Here is a 13,192-nt window from a genome sequence, read left to right as displayed (position 1 = left end):
TGAGTGGTTAAAATTAACGGTTTTAAGGGTAAAATTGTTATTTTATCTATAATACTAAAAGTAAACTAAATTTTAATCTCCTTTTTTCTCCCCTAAACCTTAAAAACTAAGGTTTAGTTTCTAGATCTTCGGCGTCAAATCTAACGCTATCGCTGACAATGAATATCTCTCGATGTCTCCTCTCTCTTTGGTGGCCAAACTTCTCTCGTTTGAAAACTTGAATTGTGTCAATTAGGACCACCGGACGGAGGGGAAGATGGTGAAGGAGCGACTACCGAAGGAAGAGAAAGGAAATACCAATGGAGAAGCGCCGGAGGTGGTGTTGGTGTTTGAAAACTAAACCTTAAGGGGGGGGGGAATGTCATTTTTTAAAACTTGACCTATGGGGGAAATTGTTAGTTTTTAGAGTTTAGGAGGGAAAAAAGATAAAATTTTAAGGGATTAGAGTTTCGTTAACTTTACCTGCTTATGGCTGGGTAAATGAGATTTTTAAAATTAAGAAGTAAAAACTTGAAATAAAATGATACTTTGGGTGGGAAATTGTCCTTTGGCCTTTTAAGAGATTAAAGGCCCCAAGGGTGGTGGGTAATAATATTCACAATTTATTTTTAGTACCATACGACACATGTAGTAATGTCACTTCAGCATTGTAAACCATATCTATAGCCCATAAACAAAGTAGCCTTTGATTGGGTTCAATCGACAACGAGAATATGAGTTGCATAATAGAACATGTATAAAAAATTCTGTAAACAATTAGAGTATTTAAAGGCAAACAGAAAGCTCTATTTGTAAAACGTTGTTTATAGATTTCAAATATATTTTTTTTTTTAACCAAACAAACGCGTTTCAAAATTGTTAGGTTTCACATCTACATTTCACAGAGGAGATGAAAGCTGGGCAAAACAAGACACGTGTAGCAAGAGGGTAGAACACATGTCAGTTGCCCAGTTGCAAGACCCATAAAAAATGATAGGGGAAAATAGCAAGCTGGAAGTCAACGTGGCTTTAATGAAGGATAAAAAGGGAGAGACGGCAGAGGGGAAGGCAGACTGGAATTCAGAAGAAATTATGAGAATTGGGGGAGAGAAGAGAGCCTCTCGAATCGCTTGAGTCGGGAAGACAGTTTGAATGTTTATTTTGTATTACCTCTTTTGTATTTTGGGAAACATTATGGGAAACATTCTGGAAACTACTTTTGTGTTCTGGAAAATTATAATCAACAGCCAATATTGTGTACTCAACAGTTATGTAAAGTTGCATCAGTTTTCCGGAAATGAAATATCAATTTGATTAATACAATACTTGTCTTTACATGGTTACATTGCTCTGTTTGCTTAACAAATGCATTATATTGTTACATGGTCTTGAGGTGTGGCTTTGGGGAGAAGAAACTGATTGCTGGAGCTGTGCTGATTGCAGGAGAGTCCTTACCAAGGTACCTATCAAACCTAGTATCAAAGCCGATGACAAGAATGGAGGCGAAGGTAGATGGCATGGAGAAGGAATTAGAAACGGTGAAGAGTAGACTGGAAGGGCTCGACGGGAGGCTGGAAGCCATGAATGGAAACATGGAGAATGTAAACGGGAGAATAGTGGGGGTTGACAGTGGCATGGAAACGTTGAACAAATACTTGCATGAGGTTAGGGAGCTTCTGGTGACCAGAGAGGCAAGGACCACCGATAAGCGTAAGGCTCCAGTGGAACCCCACCCATAGTCTTCTTAGTCGACGCCCGTGAGGGAGGTAATGCCTCCACCACCAATAGCTCGACAAACAGAAACCACCTCTAAAACTATTCGAACCGAACTTGAGCTAGCCCATGTTTGGGCTCAGTTCAATTCGATTTAAATCAACCCCTAAACAAAATCATAGTTAATTATATCCTTAATATTAAATTTAGACAAAATAAAATAAATACTTTCCGATTTTTTATTAACACTAATGACTAACTTTTACTGATTGGTTGAAAAATGATTTTTTCAAATTTAAGTGAAAATTATTATTTTATCAAACCTTAAGTGGGAAACAATCATTTGGCAAATATGAGTAGGTATACATATGGTCATTGTGAGAAAACATTGCATGTAATAATACTTTCATGTTTTAACATTTTAGATTAAATAAAAAATAATATTAAATTATATAATGACATTTTTAATGAGATTTCATCTTTTAAAATTGTTGTATAATGACTTTATTATAAATACTATTAAATACATCATTTTCTATATCCACGACTACACAATCATTTAACCATTGACCACTTGTTCTTTTTCGTAACGATTTTTCACAAAATTTATTGTTGAAAATGCACTCTCTAAACTCATTGTGGCAACCGACAAGATCATTGTCAACCATTATTTTTGCAAGATATATAATCTCATTCAATTTCATAAATTTGACATTGGAGCATTTACTAAAAAACGTAAACATTAATTTGATAATCAAATGTCATGAGTTTTAAGTCAAAAACATATTTTGGAAAAAGTTAAGCAAGACACATCAATTTTTCTTTATAAATTGCAATAAATTTTTTTATTTGGAGATAATTATGCTAAATAAATAAACAATTTTATGTTTACCTTATTGAAATAAGGGAAATTATATTAAATGGCCAAAATTAAGGGGGTCTAAAAATTGCCCAAAACAATCAGGTTTAAGCAAAAATGTCCCATTTTTGTAAAATAACTAAACTGCCCTTATATGTAAACAAAGAAATTTTCTTATCTCCCACGTTAGTTTTCCACGGTTCCACTATGCAAATTCAAATAAATTTTCCCTTCCCACGGGTGAAGAGATTTCCGACAATTTTCGTATTTTTCGATGATCGAAAATGGCAAAGAAGGTTAGTACATCTTCCCTACTCTTGTTTGAATCAAGTTATTGTTCATATTATTGAGATTTAAGGGAGATTTTACGGTTTGAAACTTTAGGGTTTCGATTTTAAACAATGCTTAAAATGTTTGAATCAAGTTATTGTTTATATTATTGTTTGAATCAAGTTATTACTTAAAATGTTCAGATTTTAAACAATACTCTTGTTTGAATCAAGTTATTGTTCATATTATTGAGATTTGAGGGAGATTTTGCAATTTGAAACTTTAGGATTTTGATTTTAAACAATGTTTAAAATGTTTTGATTCTTGGTTGTTTTCGTTGAATTTCTTGAGGGGTTTTGTGTTATAGCCTATATAGATTTGATTTGTGTTGAAATTTGAGGCCGAAACGATGAATTTTTGGCTGGAAAATGGGTTCGAAGAGATCGGCGCTCCAACCGTTTGAACAGTGGATCCCACGGTCAAGAGAGATTGACCGTGGGTTAGGGGATGAAGTAGCGTTTTCAAAACATTAGGGAGCTGGGGGAGAGCGGTTAGTCCACGGGGGGTGTTTCTAAAATTTGCCATGAGACAATGGGCTACTACCGTGAAAATAGTAGGTTAGGGGAAAATTTACTTTTTTGAAACTGCAGGGGCTTTAAGAGATTAGAAAATTGCTAAGGGGGCAAGGGTAATATTGGACCTGTTTGTAGTAAAAATTTTCTAAAGGGGTAAATTGATATTTTCTATATCTAGGGTTTCTCAATGTGTAGTTTTTGAATTTTATATCCGTTTTTTCTGTTTTAAGGTTTTTCGATATGTAGTTTTCGAATTTAACATTTGGTTTTTCGATTTTTGTGTGCTTTTTTGACACATTGTACAATGTAATGACGTAATTTCAGCTCAATATTTTGGTTTTTTTGTTTATAGGATGTATCGATTCATATTTTTGAATTTCAGTTTTGTTTTTTCGAATTTCGTCATTTTATAATATATCGACTCATATTTTCTAGATTTCTGAATAATTTTTTGATTGGTGACATTCTAACGTATTTCAACTTCTAAAATTCGAATTTCAGTTCCGTTTTTTCGATTTTTGTCGTTTTAGGATAAATCGGCTCGTATTTTTTAGATTTTCTACCGATTTTTTGATTGTTAACATTCTAGGGTATTTCAAAGTATAGAATTCGAATTTCTATTTCGTTTTTTTGAATTTTGCCATTTTATGATATATTAACTCATATTTTTCAGATTTATGAATGATTTTTTAATTGACGACATTCTGATGTATTTCAACTTATAGAATTCGAATTTCAGTTCCGTTTTTTCAATTTTCACAATTTTAGAATAAATCGACTCATATTTTTTAGATTTTCTAACGATTTTTCGATTGTTGATATTTAGGATATTTTAATGTATAGAATTCGAATTTCAGTTTCTTTTTTTCGAATTTCACTGTTTTACGATATATCGATTTGTATTTTCCAAATTTCCAAATAATTTTTTTATTGGTGATATTCTAACGTACTTCAACTTATGGAATTCGAATTTCAATTCTGTTTCTTTGATTTTCACCACTTTAGGATATATCGACTCGTATTTTTATATTTTCGAATAATTTTTTTATTGTTGACATTCTAGGATATTTGAATGTATAGAATTTGAATTTCAGTTTTGTTTTTTTTATTTTTGCAGTTTTCGGATATATCAACTCGTATTTTTCGGATTTCTGAATGATTTTTCAATTATTGACATTCTAGAGTATTTCAATGTATAGAATTCGAATTTTAATTATGTTTTTTTTTAATTTTTATAGTTTTAGGATATATCTACCAAAACCAACAATCTAATACCGAGTAGGTGTAATTGGCTGAACCTCTAAGCGTGCAGACTTTGACAGACGACGGCTAATCTTTTCCTCCGCCCAAGGGGTGACAAAGTTAGAGCATTCATCTGTAATTTGAAAAAATATTAACAACAGATTTGTTAATAGCAAACATAAGGGAAGAAGTACATGATAGATAACTTTTAATTATTAACGATTGGATATGTATTTGCATGGTTTCTCCTCTCGCAAAACCATTGCTGCATGATACCACGAATGAACTCGATGAGCATTGTGATAGGCAAGCCTCGTGCATGTCTGACAAGGGCGTTAAATGACTCTGCAATATTAGTTGTCATAATGTTGTATCGATGCCCCAGAATGTGTGTTATGCTCCAATGTTCGAATCTGACCTCACATAGATAAGCCCCAACTTGAGGATTTATTGAATCAAGAGATCACATCATAGCCTCAAATTCTACTTCTGTGTATGATTTTGCAGCTTTCTAATATGCACCCGCAACCTACAAGGTGGTAAATAATATGAGAACTTTATAATCAAAATGTATGAAAAAGATAAACATTTCAAAATTTTAATACTTGTTTAAACACTTTACCTTTAGGTCTCGTTTATACTTCGCTCGCATGTTACACAGAAGGTGATGACAACAACATCCATGATGGACATCTGGAAAAACTTCAACGATTATAGAGTATATAGCGTGATGCCGATCTGAGATTATCACTACCTCGGAGAGGTCAGGGATGCATTCTTTAATCTTCTTGAGAAACCAACACCACGTGTCATGATCTTCTTTTTTACTGACATCGAAGCCAATGGGATATATATAGTTATTACCATCAAGAGCCACTGCAAGGAATAAATGCCCTAGATATTGACTTTTAAGGAAAACAACGTTAATACAAATAACAAGTCAGAGATATTCTCTAAATACACGAACAAAACATCTTAATGCCATGAAAAAATTCTTAAATCAATGGTCATCGTCTGTTTCAATAGTAGTAATGGTACCCGCATTAGTACGTTGTAGATTGTAGTAGTAATATGGTTAGAACATAAATTATTCCTCCAGTGAGCCTCTCAATGAATTTAAAGCCTAGTTCCTTGCCCACCAAGCTTGTGAATATGAAATGTCAATTTTATATCGGTCGACGATGTCCACAATTATTTTCTTAGGTCGATAAATTCGATTAATCAACACAAACTTTAACCTCACTAATTGACCTAAAGCTCGGGCCCCAACTTATCTGTGATGTGGCATGATTTGATCAACTGAACATGTGTGGGTTGGATTCATGTGGTTGATTTGAAACACTTCACCAACTTTGGACTTGCTTGCATGTATATACTACTCACAATTTTCAACCTTGCACTTAATATCCCATCGCCTCTTGTCAGACTTATTGACCATGAATTGAAATCCTTTATTATGGAAAATATCACCAAGTTTTACACCATTTTCCTCTCGGATCAATCTTGTATCACCTGATGATGTTGATGGCTGTGGAGGAAAATCAGGAAGCCACCTAAACGGATCAGTGGGGACATTGTTAAAAAATGGCCAAGAATAATTTTCACCACCTGAAATTGGATCTTTAAGCTGCAAACTATCCATACTCTCAATAATAGGTGGCATATACTCAGGCTCTACCTCTTCAGAAGGAACATCGGACATATTATTTTCATTAAAGTCACCCCAATCAGGAACCCTATCTTTCTCTCCATGAGACCATGAGTTTGCAATGTACAATGGGTCATTACTGAAATCAATCAAGTTTTCCAAATCATATTCTTTTTTCACCCCACTCATTTCTTCTTCATCTTCATCTTCATCTTCTTCCTCTTGTCCTTCAATTGGGGTACATGTAACAAAAATAGGAATATATTCCTGTAAGTACTAAGACATATTAATAAGACCCTGGACATCTTCATCATTTTGGATCTGTACAGGGCAGTTAAGCTCAATTTCTTTTGGCTTCATTGATAATTGAAAGTAGTTTTTCATTGAATCAATACCGCAAGACTTCTTCAAAAGCTGAATGAATCCCTCAAATGTTGTTCTATAAGGAATTTTAATCAATTGTTTGGATCCTCCAACATATTTTATTGTATTGTTATCACCTTGAATCCATTTTCCATAATAACGAGTCGATGCATAACCATCCATTTTGAATTATTAATCCTGCAATGACAAGTTTTTGGAAAAATTTATTTATTCATGATAAAAAATCTGTAATAACTATTTAAAATAGTTATTAATATCAAAATACCCCTCATAGTTTTCTAATATTTTATTTAACACCTTATAATTATTTAATATTTTATGTAACACTCTTGTATGTTATCTTGTATCAAAATGTATCTATCTATCCTTAACATTCCATTTAAAAAGTTTTTACAATGTTTAATATCAAGATACCCCTATATTTTTTGAATATTTTATTTAACCCCCTATAATTATCTAATATTTTATTTAACACCCTTGTATGATATCTTGTATCGAAATGCATTTATCTATTCTTAACATTTCATTAAAAACGTTCTTACAATGTTAAATATCAAAATACCCCTTATATTTTTCTAATATTTTTTTAACCCCCTATAATTATCTAACATTTTATTTAACAACCTTGTATGTTATCTTGTATCAAAATGTATCTATCTATTCTTAACATTTCAATAAAAAGGTTCTTACAATGTTTACTATCAAAATACTCTCCATATTTTTATAACATTCTTTTAGCCCCCCATATTTTTATAACATTTTTTAGCCCGCCATACTTATCTAATATTTCATTTAATACCCTCATCTGTTCCTTATTATCAAAATACATCTATTTATTCTTAACATGTTATTTAAATCCTTCGTATATTATGTAATATCAAAATACTCCCATATTTTTTTGACATTTCATTTAACCCTCTATAATTATCTAACCTTTCATTTAACACCCTTTTATGTTATCTTGTATCAAAATACATCTATCTATTCTTAACCTATTATTTAAATCCTTCATGTATGATGTAATATCAAAATACCCCCTATATTTTTTTAGGGAAAAAGGACTATTTCCCACCATTTTTTTAGGCCAATCTCAAACCTATACTCACGGGAGATCAAAAACCCTTTTTCCCACCCATGACCAAACTGCCATCCGATTTTTCAGTTAGAGACAGGGGCAAAATCATCATTTTACTGTTTATATTAAAAAGTTATAAAGTTTATTACTTTTCACCCCCTTAGGTTTTAGAAACTAACATTTCACCTTCGCCTAAAGTTTTTAAACTTTGAAAACTAACCCCCAAACCAAGGGTTTCCATATTTTTCAAAACATAGCCGCCCCCATAACTTTCAAAACTAACAGTTTCACTCCCATTCTTCAACTTTATCTTCCAACGTCTTCTCCGATGTCGTCACCGGCCTTCTCCTTCTCTTAGTGTGACGACGGTGATGCGATGAAGAGACAGAGATCTCTTCGTCGCACCACCATGCGACGAAGAGGTCTCTCTTCGTCACTCCACCTAAACGATGAAGGATGATTCTTTGTCGTCCTTCGTCACTCGTCACGTCATCCAGACGCGACAACGAAGCGTCGTCCTTCGCCTATTCTTCTAGATCTGGACGATGCTTCGTTGTCTAGATCTAGGTAACGATGGGTCATCCTTCGTCATCCTTTGTAGTCGAGAATAAGAGATCGGTCGAATGTGTCGATCGTCGGTGGTGGCCAGAGAAGGAAGCAAACCCTAGGGGTGAAATCTAAACTTTTCAAACTTTGAGGATGGGTTAGTCATTAGTTTTTAAAACCTGGAGGAGGAAAATGGTGAAATTTTAAAGTTTTAACGTTTTAAATAGTAAAATAACGATTTTGCCCCTATCCCTAACTGAAAAATTGGACGGTAGTTTGGTCTTGGGTAGGAAAAAGGGTTTTTGATCTCTTGTGGGTATAGGTTTGAGATTGGCCTAAAAAATGGGTGGAAAATAGTCCTTTTCCCTTTATTTTACCCCCTATAATTACCTAACATTGCATTTAACACCCTTGTATGTTGTCTCATATCAAAATACATCTATCTATTCCTAAAATTTCATTTATAATCCTCTTACAATGTTTAATATCAAAATACCCCTCATATTTTTATAACATTTTTTTACCCCCCATAATTATCTAACACTTCATTTAACACCCTTGTATGTTATCTTGTATCAAAATATACCTATCTATTCTTAACATGTTATTTAAATCCTTTATATATTGTATAATTTCAAAATACCTCCCATATTTTTCTAATATTTTTAACCCCTATATTATTATCTAATATTCAAATACCCCCTTTACATGACATACAAACTAGATTTAACAAATAAAATTAAGTTTTGAGTTAAGATTCGTATAAATACCTTTTTTTCACGAACTGACTTTTTTCGATTTGAATTCAGACATACGAACTTCTTCCATCCGAACAAACCCGTACTAATTGATATTGAGTAAAAAATGAGAGTGAGAGTGATATGAGAAGTGTATGTAATAAGAGTGAGTGCGAGGGTTTACATAGATGTGGTGAAGGATAATTTTGGTAGTTTAAAAAAAGTTTAGGGCATTTTTGCTTAGGAATAGGAAACATAGGCATTTTTGCTTAATGGAGGGGTAAAAAGGGCATTTAATATAATTTCCCAAAATATAAAGCAGCTGAATTTCAGATAAACTTGTCAATGAGCCAAGAATTGCAATAAATAAATTGGTTGAATGAAATAATTTGTCAATGAGACTAAATAATTTGTAGAATATATCAGCTGAATTTTTTATATATTAAGCTTACAACTAATTTGCTAATTCAAACCATGAATTTGAGGCACATATCTAAGTCATAAATTTGAACCAAACTCAAACCAAACCATTTTTATTCGAACCAAACTCGAATCACCTTTAATGTTGATTTAACGAATTCAATCCAAACTCAAGTCAAGCTATTTTTTATTCGAACCAAATTCCAGTCGAGGGGTGTTCAGGGTTAGCTCAGTTTATATCCACCCCTATTTATAGGTCTGACTTTTATTTGATTAACTATTTTAGTTTTTGTAACTTTTCCTCCACTTTCTAGCTACCTTCTTATTCTTTTCCTAGATCTTCCCTTCTGTAAAATTTCACTTATTTTATTATTATTTATTTCTTGTTCATTCTGTGAATGTGAATCAGGAAAAAGTTAGATAAATATCCACTTTAACTATATCTAAGAATCCCAATGGCTGGAATTTGTTCTCCTCCCTATATATGCGGCGGTTGTCAAGTATACTTATTTATTCAGCCTTCTTCTTGTTGGAAAATGTCAATACCTCCGTTATAATTTACACTCCTTGCCAACAAGTCAGCAATGGCTGGAGCAATTTCATTTCTTAAAAATGCTGAATAGAAGAACATTGCATCTGCTGATTTTCTTTCAAAGCCAGGGTTCTTTATGATCAGACCTAGTTAGTTGGATTGATTCTGCTGAAGCAAATCAATTAGATCATAACCTGTGTATTTATTTTAGTAAGAAAGCCACCTCAATTTTGATCCAGACATGATTAGGCATTAACAGATCCTTCAGGATGGGATTTCTTTTATAAATTTGTATTTTTGTAGGCCTGGTTCATGGCTAAACAATGATTATTTCTTTGTTCTGAACCTTTGCTATTGTAAAAGCATTGGAAGCAAAGGATTCTGGGTTGGCATCATCACTTGACTACAGGCATTCAAAATAATTGCTCGGATTGCTCTTACCCCTGGCAACTGTTCTGGAAAACTCACTGTTTTGAACAGCCTCCATTGGTTCCACTCTGACTTTCAGCTTGGGCAAATAAAGCACAAGCTGACGTTATTTCACTATGGATAAAGGTTTTGGAGCATCAAGGCTTGTTGCTAAATCCCAGAACCCCAGAGGAAGAGATCTCTTGCAGTTATTAGGATATAATTTGCAGGCAACGTACCCTCCAAGCTTCTCTTGCAGTTATCATCAATCTTCCAGGAAGGCAGATTATCTGAGAGAAGTGGGAAAAGGCAGGTGAGGGATGACCCCTTGCCACCAATCCCTCGTGCCAAAATTGACTAATGTGCAGCTTTGACAGTCACATTATCCCCTGCCTCCACGACAAATCCCTCTGCTACATAGGCAGCAACGCACATCTCTGTTGAGTAAATGCACTGCCTATCTCTCTCGAAGTCTCCCTCTCCACAAGATTCCACAATTTTGCTCCAGCCTTATACAAGTTGCTGCCGCCTCTCTAAGAATCAAGAAACATGTACACCGCCTATCTAGAATTCTCCTTCTAGACTCACAGCAAACCACTACTCAAAGAAGCATAAGGTATTTAGGCAATGCTAATCCATTTTGGTGGTATCATTATTTTTATTTTTCATTTATGTTATGGTATAGCTTTAGTAGATTTAACAATAAGGGATTTTATATATATTTGTCTGTATATCTTGCTCTTGTTTCTTCATTGATGTTGTTTAAATAAAAAAGACAAAGTCTTCTTCTGTATTTCTTGTTTAAGTAATACTGTATCTGCAAAATCCATTATTCAAAGTTTAACTAGATAGATTATCATCAACTAGAAATATCATAAACAACAAACTAAGAGCATAAATAACATACATCAGAACACCATTTATTTAGGGACCTCCTACATCTTGCTGAAATTGCAGTCTGATCTTCTTGAGTTTTGCCAAGGCATCTTTCATATTGATCCTCTGTTCAGGTGATTCCATGGAACAATTCAAAGCCAAATTCATGATGCTTAACATGCAATTCACTTTGGCAGGAAAGCCATTCTCTTCTATTAACAAATTACCATCCACAACTTCAGTTACCGCATCAGGCAATGATGCCTCCACCAAGATCTTTAAACTTATTTCTCCATCAAACATCTCATCTGCAGGCTTCTTTTTTGTGAAAGTTTCCATCAACAAAATACCAAAACTGTAGACATCTCCTCTTGTTGAGACAATTCCCATTGATCCATACTCTGCAAAGTTAAATTGAATTCATCATAACAAATAAATAATATCCTAACTGAGATTTAGAATTGAGACAATAAACATCACCTGGTGCCATATACCCCATAGTAGCCAGTGTAAGGGTTCGTGTCTTCGAATCTCCTTTGTCTAAGAGCTTGGCAATGCCAAAATCACTTACATGGGCAGTCATATCTTCATCTAATAAGATATTCTGAGGCTTCAAGTCACAATGGATGACTGGTGTTGAATAATCATGATGGAGATATTCAAGAGCCGATGCAACATCTATCATTATGTTCACCCTTTGTAGCATATCTAGAAAATAGTTGTGAGAATACAACCACTTATCAAGACTGCCATTGGGCATGAATTCGAGTATCAAGGCCTTAAAATTGATGTTACAGCAGCTGCTCAAGACTTTTATGAGATTTCGATGACGAATGTTGCGCAATACTTCACATTCAGAATCAAAGCTTCTAAGTACACTCTCTTCTTGCAAATTAAAAACCTTTATTGCAACTATAGTTCCATTTGAAAGTGTCCCTTTGAATACTGAACCAAAGCTACCAATACCAAGCAAGTTGCATTGGCTAAAATTATCAGTGGCTTGTTGAATTTCAAGATAAGATGTTCTTCTCCATGTTGCTAAAGATAACGAATCAACTCGATCAACTGGAGAATGTTTTCTTCTGTAATGACACTTTATGAAGACAAATGATACAATCATTGTCACTAAAATTGGCAGAATTGAAGGCAAAATGTATTTCATTATCAGTGTTTTTGACCGTTTGATGGTGTCAACTTTGCAACGAGGAACCCCTTGCCTTGGCAAACCACACAAAGCGTGATTTAACAAAAAGGATTGAGCAAAAAAATTTTTGAAAGGACCTTTGCTAGGAATTTCCCCTTGTAAATTATTTACAGAGACATTGAAGTTCTTGAGATAGGTAAGTGCCTCCAACGATTTGGGAATTTCACTTGAAAGACTATTGTTAGAGAGATCCAAGGATACCAAACTCATCAATGCCCCAAATGTGTTGGGTATGGCTCCTTCAAATCTATTGTCTGCCAAAGATAGAGTTTCTAGAGATTGAAGGCCCCCAAGGGTGGTGGGAATGTTTCCCGACAAGATATTTTTTGACAAATCTAGATCTCTCAAGACCTTCAAACTCTGTATACTTGGAGATAAAAAACCACTCAATGAATTCGATGACAAGTTCACCTGCAAGATATATTGAAGAGTCCATAAGGATGGGGGTATGCTAGAGCTTAATTTGTTGGAGCCTAACTGCAGATGTCTCAAAGCAGTCAAATTCTCCGTGCATGTTGGTATTGGTCCAGAAAGCATATTATCATTTAACAGCAGTTTATCTACCCTGTGTAATTTGCAAAGCTCGTAAGGAATGAATCCCAAGAAATTATTTTTATTTAGCCACAGACCTTGGAGATTCTGCAAATTTCCCATCGTTGTTGGAATAAATCCATTCAAGTCATTTTCCGAAAGATCTAATCTTATCAAGCCATGCAAGTTACCC

The 13,192-nt window shown here is 34.0% G+C and overlaps 1 protein-coding gene across 1 annotated transcript; it reads right to left on the bottom strand.

Moving 5' to 3' along the window:
• Positions 1-11,156: 11,156 nt before the first annotated feature.
• LOC123204384 (receptor kinase-like protein Xa21) lies at positions 11,157-13,190 on the bottom strand. The gene is made up of 3 exons (XM_044620987.1): positions 13,098-13,190; positions 11,745-12,879; positions 11,157-11,473 (listed from the first exon to the last, which is right to left on the bottom strand). Exons 1-3 carry the CDS (start codon positions 13,140-13,142, stop codon positions 11,313-11,315), a joined length of 1,341 nt encoding a protein of 446 aa, XP_044476922.1. The 5' UTR covers positions 13,143-13,190; the 3' UTR covers positions 11,157-11,312.
• Between the last annotated feature and the right edge of the window lie 2 nt (positions 13,191-13,192).

This window comes from Mangifera indica, chromosome 20 (assembly GCF_011075055.1).
Source record: "Mangifera indica cultivar Alphonso chromosome 20, CATAS_Mindica_2.1, whole genome shotgun sequence".
NCBI classification, from domain to species: Eukaryota; Viridiplantae; Streptophyta; class Magnoliopsida; order Sapindales; family Anacardiaceae; genus Mangifera; species Mangifera indica.
This window is presented reverse-complemented; position numbering and strand designations above follow the sequence as displayed.